The sequence below is a fragment of the Suillus fuscotomentosus genome (assembly GCF_016647785.1).
Source record: "Suillus fuscotomentosus strain FC203 chromosome Unknown F5891scaffold_127, whole genome shotgun sequence".
Lineage (NCBI taxonomy): Eukaryota > Fungi > Basidiomycota > Agaricomycetes > Boletales > Suillaceae > Suillus > Suillus fuscotomentosus.
Genome location: NW_024539639.1, coordinates 40 through 14923, shown reverse-complemented (window position 1 = coordinate 14923; position 14884 = coordinate 40). Strand labels below are relative to the sequence as shown.

Sequence of the window (14884 nt, the reverse complement as noted above, 5' to 3'; positions counted from 1 at the left end):
GGGAATCAGATCCTCTGCCATGCATCATCTGCATCTATCAACCCCCAGGTTCGATGGCAATGGGATTACAGTGAGCTCGGGCAAGTTTGTCCATGTATGAGATGTCTCTGTGAAATCTGCCAGGTCATCATCGAGATCATCTAGAATGTCTACGTCCAAGTCCTCAGGTTCATCATCTGCATCAAATCCCTCCCCGAGATGTGTTAGAGCAGACCGAGCAAATCCATCTATCTGGCCTTGGAGCCGATCTCGTTGACGGGCGATGTCTAATCTCTGTGTCTCAGTGGATCTTCTTCCGATCCTTTGGACCTCGATGAGCAATGCAATCTGAGCCTCTTCAATTGCTAACCCTGTCGATATCCATGTCACCACAGATCTGCGAGAGGGTGCTGCATTGCGGGTGTTACCCTCCTCTAACAATCTAAGCTCAATCTCCTTTTTGCTAGGTGCTGAGTGCAATATTAATTCAGACCTCGATGGAGACAATGGAACTCAACTTACCCTTTTTGATATTGATCTCATATTCATCCATGGCTGAAGGATCATTCAATCTGCTTGACTGAGCTATCCTCTCCCTGGCTAACCATTCTGTCTTCAAATGTGAGGGTGCTGCTTCATCGAGTCTGTCGAATGCCTTTCCACTTTCTAAGATACCATTCCTAGCCAGTTTGTATTTCCAGCATAGAGTCCTTTTCATGTGAATCATCTTGCAGAAATTGGAGTCATTCATCTGATAATCAAGGCATTCCTTTCAGTGGGGAGATGACATTCCCCGAGCAGCAGGGGAGATCAGATTGAGCCGTGCCCATAGTGTCTCCATGATCTCTCCATCGATCCGACCAATGCCTTCAATAAAGTTAGAAGCATATCGGACATAGCAGCTGTCCTGATGGCCATGAACGTGCCACAACCCAATTCCGGGAATGATGGTTAGTTGTGGTTCCATTTCTAGAAATCGACTTCGATCCACCCGAACCCGAAAGTGTTTATTGTATTGACAATTAATATCATAGAAGGTGACAGCCCTGGTGATGCCTTCCATGTTGTGCCGGGAAGCCTCGCAAAGGGTGTAGTCCATGTTCATTTGTCTGCAAGTGACCCCCCATGGTTAACTCGTGAATGGGGAATGGTGGATGTGGCTTGCCTTTCGCCTTTCTGAAAATCCACCATGGAGTGAGGGACAAAGCAACCGTGTCTGGCACAGGCAACTCCCCTGATACCGGTGGACTCCAGCTTGTGCCTAGCAGCATTAGCTTGATTTACTGCCCGGTGATTGTTGCAGCTTGATTTTTCCACTGTGTCAGCAGCCTCTGCCAGGTGCATTTTATACCTGTCCTTTCCTACCATGAATCCAAGCCCATCGGACAGCCAAACTTCATTGAATGGCTTAATGGGATGCAGATGTTCGGCTTTGAAATTTCCGTCCATCACAAATGACCGGGTGTATTTCCAGCTTGGATCCCTAGTATTATTATGGAGGCCACATAGGTTGAGAATAGGACTCACTCATCAAGAGATTCATCCTCTGACAACAACACATTAATCCCAGGCTGAGGACATGCCGGGCAAAATAATGCAAGTTCTCCTGTGCTCGGGTTATCAGAACGATGGCCGAAGCCATGCCATTTCATTGTCTTCAACTGCCTCCACTGTCGAGCGACCCTCATGAGCTCTCTGTATCGGTCCTTGCAATGTGCTTTGTCAATATGATGTCCAGTAGATCATGAGGGTAAAGCATTACCGGAACAAGGTGTGGAAACATGCTGGAGGTCATTCGCCGGAGCTTGCTGTAATAGTTCATCGCTGAGGTGCCGCATTCAAGGCTGTCCAGTAGAAAATCATTGAGCACTCTGAAGGTGAACACAGTCTTTGGCCTGTTAAAAGATGCAGGGAAAAATCCGTGTCAAAACATTTGAATGTCCGGACTCATGGCATTTGGACATTCACAGCATCGAACCTCCAGGCGATGAACTCCGGACTTGTCCACGATGACCATGGTGTTTTCCTTTGGCTGGAACTCGGGTCCGGACACAAATGGCAGATCTTCAGGCTCGAGCAGGTCTTCGGGTTCATCTTCTTCAAACAAATTCCACTGATCGGTGTAGGGATTCATTTCTGGTTGGGCTTGTAGAGACTGTTTTTACCTTACCTTATGTTGGCACTTTTGTAGCTTACATAATCAAGCAATCTTTTCACCAGTTACCAGTATGAGTCTGAGAGATCAGCAAGTTTTTATGGTATTTCCTCTCCTCTGAGCCTTGAGCCTGGTCCAGAAACCCTTTAGGGTCGAATAGCAGCTAGGTTCTGCAAGACCCAACACATTGTTCAGACTCACCATCTGAATTGTTGTACCTTCATCGGTGACCGCCGGACATTGTTTGCCATCATGGCCAAGGTATATAATGAGTCCCACATGAGCTAGACAACTCCGCTCGAAGAATCGCCCATTCCATTGACTGATCCAGTGGAAAGGATTGCTACGATGTTGACTCCTGCAACAGCCCGTGCAATAGAGTGGCTCGCCAAGACAATCTTGACATTTGTACACCCCATCCTGTTGGCAGATGATGCATCTCCTGTCTTCTGGTGGAGCTTCTCGATCAAGGAGGTGATGTAGATATGATTCCTGCCTTGGCAGCCATTGCCTGAGGTAGTCATTTTGACTCTGTATTTTTGAATGCTTAGCCATAGTTTGAATGACACTCCAACATTGTACATGAACTTGCCATGGTTTTTGGGAGTTGCAAAGGCTCAAATGAGCCTTGGTCCTGCTCGTAAGTATTGTCAGGAAAGTCTTCCCAAGGAGGCGGTGCCTCAACAGGCTGAATTGTTGGTGATTCTGGGGGAGAGTTAGGCATGGACCTGTAGGCATGTCGCCTCGTCCTTGCAAGTGGGACCTTGACCCAAGTCTTCCTACCTTTGCTGCCCCTTGCTTCCACCCTGTGAGATTTTTGCACTGGGGTGCATCTACCTATCTTCATCTTGTTTATTAATGTTGCAAGCAAGGCATCAGCTCAGGTGTAATGAATTGTTATTGCAATATGATGCGGTGCAGTCCTGTTGGCTCATTACAAATTCATTTCCATTAATGGCTCAGGGTCCAATATGGGCCGATTAACCATCATTAGGCTTTGCTCAAAGTTCAACTTCGCACAATTCATTAATACTTCCACCTTGCAAATCCTTAGCCATTTCTGCATTCTGATTCACTATGGCAAGAACAGGTCATTCCACCAACACGACTTCCGGAAGACACAGGATGCGTCAACCACAGTCTCAGAAGCTCACGGACAAGGAGATTTTGGAGTTGAAGAACTACCTTCCTGAGTGGACTGCTGCCAAAAGGAGTGAGAAGCGAGCGATTTTCACTGCCATAGCAAGGGCGGCCAGGTTGTTTGCTCCGAAGTTGGACCAAAAACAATGGAAAAAGAGGAAGCAGGTGAGGCTTCTTTGTTGTGTTGAAAAACTAAAATTTTAATGTCACATTCTTTCATCAACTCTTAGGTGTACAAGACTTGGTTGTTCAACAACAAGAAAAAGAAGGAAAGAAAGGACATGATCAAGTATGGGAGGAAATGGACGCCCAGGATGGTGGTCTACCAGCAGAAACGCGAAGAGGTGCTGAAGAGGATTGAGGACGTGTCCGGGGTAAAGCCAGGAGATCCTGGTATGTTCAAACATTATCAGGCGGCGGTGAAGAGAGTCATGGCTGAATTGGACGACAAAAAGTTGGAGAAGGCTAAAGAAACAGCTGAAGAGTGGTCCAACAACTGTCCACCTCCGGAGATACAAGCACAAGTGGCTCGTAAGAAGAGTCCAGCATATATGGAGCACTTTTCGAATGAGATGTGGAGGCAATGTGGGATGAGAGTGTTTGTGATGTCGGCTTGGAAGAATGAAAAGGGCGAGGTGCTGTTCGGGATGTGAGTACATTTATCCATTGACGGAGATCTTTCATCTCAAAATATTCATGCAGGCATGATGATAATGAGGCCTTAGGAGATGGGGACAGCTTCATGAAGACGAAGGACTGGGAGGACATTGAGCCAGTGTGGCAGGAGTATGTGCAGGAACAGTTCAGTGAGTGTGTGAACCATGTATACCAGATTGAACATGTTGAGCATCACAATGATAGGCACCGGGGCACGGGATGGAGGACGTCAGGTCAAGGGAGGTCGAAAACGAATTCGAAATGGATGGGGAGGGTATGCCACTCCTTCCGGACATCACCGACACCAAACTTGAGGAGAAGAAGGCCATAGTGAGGGCCTTTCTTACATTGCACTATCGTGAGTTTGTCGTCGCATCACCTGACAAATTGTTCAATGCATGGACAAAGGGATATGCTCCGGGAAGGACAAGGCGGTTGTGCCATGGAGTGCCATTGTACAAAGTCAGGATGACTTCGTGGCCCGGACATATCTTCCGGCGGATGTTGACTTGAAGGAACCTTTGAAGCTGCAAATTTGGGACACCACTACCTTGCTCCAGTTCTGGCTCGCTCGGCAGGAAACAGGCGAAGGGCCCACATTTCTGTTCAAAGCATGGAAGAACAAAGATGGGGACATGGTACCATTTGTCATATCTGGCAACTCGCCCTCTCCTCAGACTCGTATAGTGAGAAGGCAACAGAGGGTTACCATCCGAAGGCCTCGGGAGTCATCGACAGAAGCTGAGAGTGATAAGGAGAGTGCCACTCATCATACGGAGCATAATGTGGATGATGACCTGGCTGACGGGAGACCTCCGCTGAAGACGCCCAGGACGGGAGGTCCTACACTCAGAGGGCCGGCAGTCCCACATCCAATTCCAAAGCCTCGCCCGGCCAAGCCAGCCACAAAAGGTGCATTACTGACATCACGAATGGGAGACCTCCTTGCTTGGTTAACTGATGACGCGATGGGCGAGGTTAGAGATGATGTTGAAATGGAAGAGAGTATCATGCCGCCAGCACAGAAAAGGAGGCTGGGCACTCGAGTCACTGTTGAACCATCCACGAGGACGACCCAGAGTAAGTTGCAAATGCCAGTAGACAGTACACCTAGAGTAACCAGAGCACGGGACACACTTAATGTACATATATCTTCCTGCCCTCATGTGTAATGTCATATGTGCTATTATGTATATGTCAAAGTACTAACAACCAAATTGTAAATGCCAAATGCCAAATCTCGAGTACCAAGGCCCGAGTACCGAACCCCGAGTACCAAAGCCTGAATGCCGGGCATCGAGTACCGAACACCGAGTACCGAACACCGAGTACCGAACACCGAGTACCAAGCCCCGAGTACCAAGGCCCGAGTACTGAGCCCTGAGTACCGAGCCCCGAGTACCGAGCCCCGAGTACCAAGCACCGACTGCCGAGCCCCAACTACTGAGCACAGAAAACCTGGCAGCGAGTACTGGGTAGGTAGAGTATACAAGTACCAAGGACTACCTACTGAGTAGTACTGCAATGTGTCTACTATCAGACATTGATCAATATTTACATGTTACTTGAGTCCTCAAAGGCCTCAATGAGGGTATCTAATACCTTCAGCATTTCGGAGGTTGACTCCCTTACCCTTTGCATCCTCCGGAGGTCAGTATCTGCTTTTCGCAGCTTGTCGCATGTTTCAGCCCATGCCACCTGAATGGTCTGTCAGCCTCAAGAATTTGGGCTACTGTAGGGGCAGGAAGATTTCTATGACGCTGTTGGTAATCTCCTAGGCGATCTACAATTGATTGAACTTGCAGGATATTAGCAGAGATAAATAATCAACTGTTGTATACTTACTTTCAGCTTGATCATAAGATCTGATTGGCATGAACTCCTGAACCATGGCATGCAGTGCTTCATTGTTGAGTTCCGGCTCGGGTGATTGATGTTTGGGAGTTTCTGACATAGCTTAGGAGATAGCATCAGTAAAACACATGAAATGATATGAATATACCTACAAGGTATGGGTGCCCCTGGTACACCCAGAGTGGCCGGATAAGGCTCCAGAGTTGATTCATTCACTGGGGACATGCCATGAAAGGTGACCATGGGATGGACAGAGTAATCTCACCAGCCATAGGAAAATCGGGTACAACCGGAGCATCATCAGATGAAATCAAGGTATCCTCCGGACCAAGATACAAGTCTGGGTCATCGTACAGGGCCAGTCCATCCGCCAGAGCCGGAGATGATGGATCTGGGAGTATGTGATGGATTTGCACATGTAAAATATGTACATTTGAATTAGAAAACATACCGGGAATCATATTCAACACATCCAAACCACCGGACGACGCAGAATCAGAGTCTAACTCATCATCCGGCCCAAGGTATATATCATCTAATGGATCTGAACCATGTCAGATAAATTGACTGAAATCAGAAAAAACAAAACATACCAAGGGACATCTGGGACTGGGAGGACTCATCCACATCCATTGAAGTAAATTCAGTGACCGGAGGGTCATGAAATCTGACCCCAGGTTGAGAGCTCATGATATCTGATGAGCTGATGCACTGATAAACTGATTGATAACTGATAACGTCGAAGTTCAACACATGGCTGGCGATTGCCGAAAGTTGAACCATGACCAAACAAACACAATCAATCAATGAATTTTCAACATCATGCTTCAATTGTATTGTTTCTTTGAAACTTCATTCTATTGATAGCTGATTTCACCCTGCTTTCAACATTCTCACATCTGTCAACTCCATCCAAATGTCTACTCAAGTTCAATCTTCATTGGCCAACCTCAAGGCATCCACTGCTCAACTTGTGGGCATCATTGCTGGCGCCTGGCACATCCCGGCCGGCTCAGTGGACGTCCACCTTGTTCTAACAAAGCAGGTCACCACTCTTTTGGTATGTTGAACTTATTAAATTAGTGTAACATTAATGTTTGTAATGTCCGGGTAGGCTGACATCATCCGGGCCCATGAGAAAGGGGAATACATCCCTGGAATTGTGGTGTCCTGCTCTAAGGAGCTGATGAGGGTGCGTTCCATGACTCCCCGGGCATTGCCCAACTGGCACAGCATTGGCCATGATGACCCCCGGGTGGCTAGACACGCCTGGCGCAAGCAAGTCCGTGCCTGGGAGATGTTGGGTGACAATTCCTGTGATCTCCCTGTTGTCCCTAACATTTCCACTGGCCCACTCACTGTCAACCTTCCGTCTCCACCTGTCCCTTCACCTGCACCTGTCCCTTCCTCCACCCCCATCATTCCCTCACCTCCGGTCATCGCCGGACCTTCCGGCAAGACGACCCCCGAGGTCCGGGACAAAGGAAAAGGTAAGGCCACCTCCGTCGACCTGTCGCCGGAAGTTGGGGGGAGCAACAAGAGGAAGTCTCCAATGATTTCTGGACACTCCTCCCAACCTCCAAAGTTGGCGCTGAAGGCTCGCAAGTGTGTCAAGTCAACTCAACTCCCCAAGTCGAAGCCGTTTGTGGAGTCGGAAGATGATGAAAACCCAATTGTTCAGGTATGTGTTCTGGCTGATTTGTGACATGCTCTCAATTTGTTGCAGCTGATTTTGCATGGAGTGCCAGAGGTCGTCCTTCCCCAGCGCACCATTGTGGTAAGGAAGCCCCAGTCGCCTCAGTCACCCAGTTCCCCCAAGAAGCAATCATTTGGGCCTGCTTCAGTGAGTTTGCATTTTTCGTTTGGACCTTAAATATATGCTCATGTGTCCCCAGCTGACTGCCGGCAGTCGTCCAGAGGTTACAGTGAGTCATTTGGACTTGTCCGGACCTCCCATGTATAGTTCCCACTCATTCCCATTACATTAGAAATCTCCCATCAGTCGTCCGGAGGCTCAGGTAAGTCTTAGAAGTTTTCCAGAAACTCATGTGTATTAACAATCGGTCAGGCAACCTCCGGCAGTCATCCGGAAGTTGAGGAGGAGTCCTCTGATGATACTTCCGGTGCTTCGGATGGTGACCCGCCGGTCACTACCACATTTGATATCACCATTCCCGGCCCAGTGAGTACTCAAATAAATTCCCCTTCGTCCATCTACTAACGGATACCACAGAACAACCCCTGCCATTATTGTGTCAAGGAAAATTGGCCCTGTGTGACTCGATTGGACAAGAGGTCCAGCCTCCCCTGCTTGTCTTGCATCCGCTGCTCCACCAAGAAGATCAAATGCAACCCTGCATCTCTCGGATCGCCACCCAAACGGACCCGAGGGAAGTCTACCACCGGCCGGACACGTTCCAAGACACCTGCCCCTGCTCCATCCAATGCTCCGTCTCCCTCCCTGGTCAAGGGCCCGAAACTCATAGTCAATCTCATGGCCCTTCCCTGAACTCCGGCCATCCCTGCTGCAACTACACCCCAGGTGCAGTCACGTGGTCGCAGCAAGACCATCACTACCAAGAAGACACCTGCACCTGTCCCTGCACCTGTCCCTGCACCTGCGCCAGCTGGTAAGTCACCCATACTTTTGATGACCGGCTGACCTAATTTTTTACTTAGCAGTCAGGTCTTCCAGTGTCGCAGTGCCTCGTGCAGCACTCCATGTTCCCATGCCGGATCTCCATTCCATGGCAATCGCGATTCAGGATGGTGCAGCTCGCATTGCTATTCTTGAGGCTCGGGTGCAGGAGCAGAACGCTAAGATTGATACCCTGCAATGCCTCCATGAGAGCCTCCGGCGCACAGTGGTCGACCGGCACCCTTCATTTTCACTTCCGGACACACCGGCCGATGGATCAATGTTGCTTGATCAAGGAGGTCCCCCTCCATCCATGTCACCCCTCCCCTCTGCACTTTCCAACCTCATTGATTTGGACTTTTCCAGCATGGAACCTACACCCTTGACGCCTGAGCATGGATCTGCTATGGTAGGTCCCATGGTTGAGCCCACCCAAGTTCAGCTTGAGGGTCCACAATCCTCCGGAGAAATTGTTCTCCCTGATGAACCAGGCAACCTCGTGCCAGAATTCCCCGGAGATATTGTGGTCCCTAATGAACCAGGTAACCTCTTGCCAGAATATGATTCTTCTGATGATGAGATGGATGTTGAGGGAAAGGTTGATCTTCCTGGTGAGGAGGTTGACATGGCTACATAATTGCTCAGTGATAGATGTACATAAATGTTTTTCCATGCATGTTACCTATGCCACAATTGAATCATTCAATGATCACTCCCGATATCCAGAACTCGAAACTGCAGATTGAGATAGATATCACCCGAAACCCGAACACCCGAATGTCAAATTATCAGTGCCGAACCCCGAGTCCCGGGTGCCGGGTACCGAGTCCCGACACCCAGAACTCAGGATTTGACATTTGAGATGAATGACATCTTCCAGACATGTTTAAATCAACCTATGTATATCTGTAAACATTTTACTAACCCCCAAACCCCAAACCGAGATGTACCAACCCCCGAAACCCCAAACCCGAGACTGCTGGGACTCGGGACTCGGGACTTGGGTGTCCGGAACTCGGCACTCGGGGACATTTGGGGAGATCAATACAATTTAATTTACAATCGAGTTGACAACACATTGACTTACCCATGTTTGCAATATATTTTTGTTTAGACATACTGAGTTCCGAGTTCCGGACACCCGAAACCCGAAACCCAGCAGTCTCGGGTTTTGGGGTTCGGGTGTCTGGAACTCAGAACTCAGTATGTCTAAACAAAAATATATTGCAAACATGGGTAAGTCAATGTGTTGTCAACTCGATTGTAAATTAAATTGTATTGATCTCCCCAAATTTCCCCGAGTGCCAAGTTCCGGACACCCAAGTCCCGAGTCCCGGCAGTCTCGGGTTTTGGGTTTTGGGTGTCCGGAACTCGGAACTCAGTATGTCTAAACAAAAATATATTGCAAACATGGGTAAGTCGATGTGTTGTCAATCAACTCGATTGTAAATTAAATGGTATTGATCTCCCCAGTTTCCTAAGTTCTGAATTCCGGACACCCGAACCCTGAAACCCGAGACTGCCGGGTCTCAGGTATCGGGTGTCCGGAACTCAGAACTTGAGAACATTTGGGGAGATCAATACCATTTAATTTATAATCGAGTTGATTGAAAACACATTGACTTACCCATGTTTGCAATATATTTTTGTTTAGACATACCGAGTTCCAAGTTCCGGACACCCGAAACCCGAGACCCGGCAGTCTCGGGTTTCGGGGTTCGGGTGTCCGGAACTCAGAACTCGGTATGTCTAAACAAAAATATATTGCAAACATAGGTAAGTCAATGTGTTTGTCAATAAACTTGATTGTAAATTAAATGGTATTGATCTCCCCAAATTTTCTCAAGTTCCGAGTTCCAAACACCCGATACCCGAGACCCGGCAGTCTCAGGTTTCGGGGTTCGGGTGTCCGGAATTCGGAACTTGGTATGTCTAAACAAAAATATATTGCAAACATGGGTAAGTCAATGTGGGTTTTGGGGTTCGGGGGTTGGTACATCTCGGTTTGGGGTTTGGCACTGAAAATTTGACATATATATTTTTGTGAGTGTTGTGCTTCTGGTGTCCATGCTTAGAAATAGGATTTGCTGCACACCAGGGTTCAGGTGTGGGGTTTTTCCACTTCAGTCCTGGATTATTGGTCAATGCCACACATGGTCGATTTATGTTTTTGTGCTTAGGGGTTTAGATTTGGTGGTCGATGGTAGGTATATGCACTCATAGTGTACATGTATCCTACGTGTTTGATTCGCTGGTGGCTACATCAGCTGTATGTCTTGATGGAACATATCTAGGCTCACCCATATATGTAATACACCCCTGTCGGCCCGCCCGTCTATGTATTATCCCCCGCGTCGGCCCACCCGTCTATGTAATACATCCCATGTTGGCCCACCCATCTATATAATACATCCTATGTCGGCCCACCTGTCTATATAATTATACCCCACCTCGGCCCACCTGTCTATGTAATAAATATTTTATCGCACCCTCAGCCCACCGGTCTATTTGATATCCCTTTTGTCGGCCCACCCGTATATGTAATACATTCCACGTCGGCCCACCTTTATATGTAATACACCCTACGTCAGCCCACCCATCTATGTAATATTCCCCTACCTCGGCCCACCCGTCTATATAACAATATTTGCCTTACATCTCTCTTCAGCCCAGCTGTCTATAATATCCTACTCTACATATCACCCAGATGGGCCCACCCATCTCCATGAATGATCATATTCCCCCAGCCCATCCGTCAACATTAAGCATATATATATCATTGGCATACATGGGCCCACCCGTCTCGATCGGAAATAATATGTGTCCCGGCCCATCTGTCATCATCGAGAATATACACAACATGGGCCCATGATCAGCTGGCCCGTCTCATACGGGATATTATGGAGGTCAGGTGGCCCGTATAATACGGAATTTGTCACTGAAGGGGCTTGATGGCTATAGTTGTGTCTATCGTGATGTGAGTATGAGCAGGTCATTGTGCGACCAGTATTCAACCATGTGACTCACCTGCGCACCTTAGAATTTGGAAACAGCCAAAATCTGCCAATATCAGCCAAATGAGAATTGAGCCAATAGATGGGCATGTCGCGACAGTGAGTTATGTCTCTGCTTTTCCTTTGGTATTATGGTTGATGGTGCAATACCTAGTTTGGAGCCAATCAGTACAGTTCCTCTTGGAGAAATTTTCATACTGCTCAAGCATTGTGGATGTTTGAATGTATCTGAAAATGATCGACCGCACCCAGTCTTGCTCGTAGTCTACTAAGCTTGAGTTTGAGAGGCTGTCGAAACAACTGACCATTGCTGTTGGTGTTATCATGAAAGCAAAAAAGAGGTGATAAAAATAAAGATCAAGGAGATTAAATATATTACTGCCTGCGCGGTACTTGACACCAAAAAGGTAGCTTGGGAGCTCAAGAGTAGAATCAGTAGATCTCTTCATTGAGCAATTGTTGGATGGGGTACAAAGGATGGTTGACAGGAAAGAGGGACTTGGAAGAGTGTTTGTTGATAGTCACTGACTTCATTGATGCCAGGGCCAGGTAAAATTGATGTGATACTGTGGCAAATTCTAGGGTGTTTGCTCAAAACATTCTAAGACCTCGACATATGAGTGTCTGAATCTGTGTACAGGCCCTAGAGTGCACCACATTTAAAGTGCTTGTCCTCTGTGTCCATCCTACTGGCGTGCATCTTGTGTTCTTCTTGCATGCCTCCAATTCATTGAGTTTTCATCAGACCGTAGTCTCCTTCCACCATCTATTAATACCTTGTCCCTTCTATAATACCTCCTGAATACCTTCCATATCTCCCATTCAACCTGCGCCACCCTCCCACACACCTCCTCATACACATCACCTTCCACTAGTGTTGCCACCGGTGTGAGTTGGAATGGAGTTAACATCGACTCAACTCGGAAATTTATGCAACTCGTGGCAACTGCCCCATGCGGTGTAGACATCAAGTTGCACTGCAAGTTGGTGATTGACATATCAAGAAGACTTTCCCATAAGCTTCCCTGGTATCTTGTCAATGTTACTGTAAGTCTCTATAATCTTGCTGACTGTAGCTCAAGTATTTCATGCAATCTTGAGCACTTCTCCAGTGCTTTGCACCTCGCCATTATACCCCATTAATATGAGATCTGCCCTACTTACTTTGTCAGTCCATATAAAATCAAAAAATTTGTACTTTTTTACACATGAGTTCTTTACTACCATGTACATGCCCATAAGTCTCACACTCATTGTTTTCACACATGGCGCTAATTGTGATTAGGATGTGGAACAAGTATATCCACTCAGAGCACTCTCATACAAAGCCACCCTCGACATCTTACCCATACAGGCTTCCTCCGTGCCGTGTGAGCAAGCCTTCTCATCAAGTGGGAAAATGTGCACCCTTTAGTGTAGCTGAATCCTCCCAGATCTTCTCAGCAAGTTACAGGTGCTCAAATCAGTGTTCCTACCGCCAGTGGCGAGCCAACAGTAAGCCGTGTGAAGCCCATGGGCTAGCCCCAGGCTACAGCCAGTGGCAGTGTTTTGGCGATGGCGGAATACCTGAAATAGAAGGTAGCTCCCATCTGCTGTAGATCAGTCTTATCGCAAATATCAATGTAATACCGATGTGCGATACCACCTCCATGCAATGTCAAGTCATCAAGTCGTGTCACACCAACTCCCAGCTTTGAGAATGAGCAACAAAAAGCCCAAAGACTGGTGGTGGGGACATTTTGATACCCACCCCAATTTCGAGAAGAAACTCCCTGCGGCCTATGCAAATGAGAAAGAGAGATGACCGAAAGTGATGTGTGGAGCGTGCAAGATTACAAAGATGATTGATGAGCAGCAGAAGGATCACGAGGAGTCAATTTGCGCAAACTCAGCTTCTTGTGAACGACTTTTCAGTCTTTTCGGCACAGTACTCACAAAACTTTGTTCATGTCTCAGTCTCAAAGGCCTCACAGACTTGGCAGAATTGCGCTTGCATTTGTGAGATGAGTATATGCAGATGGGGGACAAAAAGGGCCGTCTACGTCACATAAGGAAAATCATCCCCGACCCACTACCTCCACCAGCTACTGTGACTATAACTCCTGCAGGCTCGGATTCTGTTCCTGATGATCTATCATCAGAGTCTGAGCAGCTGGAAACTCAAGACGGAGACAACAGTGATGACGACCACTCACTTGGGCACATTGCATCCGTTCTCGCACAGCGCTCATTAGAAGACGAGGACACCATAGATGTGGGGTTTGGATTCAATGATATCCCCCTTCAACAACTTTTCAACTTCGAAGACGAGAGCTGGGTAAAAATGACAGAAGCATTCGGGATGAGATCAATTGATGATAAATTCGAGTTCTACGAGTTAGTTGACATGGATGCGGAAGGTGAAGACGACGAGCAAACATTCGACAACATGATGAGTAGTACAATCTAGTGTTTATCTACAGCCAATGATACCGCATTCTTCCAGCTTAGTAAGGCCTGGGAAAGCCAACCGCCGCTGTACCGCCAATGGCTAAGCCTAACCAATTTTCGTGGCTAGTCAGTGGCTGGCCACTGGCGGTAGAAACACTGGCTCAAATACATTTACAAAGGAGAACAGCTGGATTTCACAGCGGATTGGATTGCAACAGAAGCTGACTATGTTGGAGACTGTAGAAATATATAATTCAATTCTGTTTCTGCCAAATATAGCCATTTATGCGCCAATAAATTTGACTTGCTAAACCAGAAAGAGATAGATCTGAGCTCGTTAATTGGTGGACTTAATTCCCGAACAACATCCGAACTCGCTAGTTGCACTGGTGTGTAACTCGATACAACTCGAATCGTTTACTTGTTCGAGTTTGCTAGCACCGCATCACACCGCGTCGACTTGCGGCAATACTACCTTCCACAGACTTGGCTTAGAAGATTCGCTTCAGGCTGATCCAATCAAGGCAAGGCCCCTGGACGAATTTCCCTTTCTACTTGAATTCATGTTGAAATACTTACTTCAGCCAGTCGGATATCATACCTCAATATTCAGTATTGCTTCGGTGATGCAAGCGCTGGATGGCAGCATACCAATTAGATGATGTATGGATTAGTTTGTCCAAATAGTCGACTTAAAAGAAGACTTACCCTTGACTTACCCTGCTTTTCTTGTGTTGCAGTACGTGCATGCGCTATGTATGAGGGCTTTAATCGTCATTCGCGACGGGTTGAGTCGTGCAAGAGCACCAGTATTTCACAGGGTTTACGATACTAAGGCACTGCATGCTGCAACACTACCAATATTGATGTCTTTGTCGAGAACTGCAATGAACGCATCAAATCTTGCTGAACGAACACGCTGACATTGCAGACGAAAAGAGGAATGACGTTATCACGTACGAATGCGAGACGCAGAATGTAGAACGAGATACAACGGTTGTCGCAGCATACATCATG

General features: G+C 47.4%; 2 protein-coding genes across 2 annotated transcripts; both read left to right on the top strand.

Annotated features, from left to right (window-relative positions):
* Positions 1-13286: 13286 nt before the first annotated feature.
* On the top strand, positions 13287-13439 carry F5891DRAFT_924523 (uncharacterized protein; the record flags this gene model as incomplete). Its single annotated transcript, XM_041373847.1, has 1 exon — positions 13287-13439. A coding segment is annotated over one exon (153 nt), but the record flags the coding sequence as incomplete, so codon positions are not given.
* Positions 13440-13454: 15 nt separating this feature from the next.
* On the top strand, positions 13455-14026 carry F5891DRAFT_1211183 (uncharacterized protein; the record flags this gene model as incomplete). Its single annotated transcript, XM_041369198.1, has 1 exon — positions 13455-14026. One exon carries the CDS (start codon positions 13455-13457, stop codon positions 13884-13886), a length of 432 nt encoding a protein of 143 aa, XP_041218100.1. The 3' UTR covers positions 13887-14026.
* Positions 14027-14884: the final 858 nt, after the last annotated feature.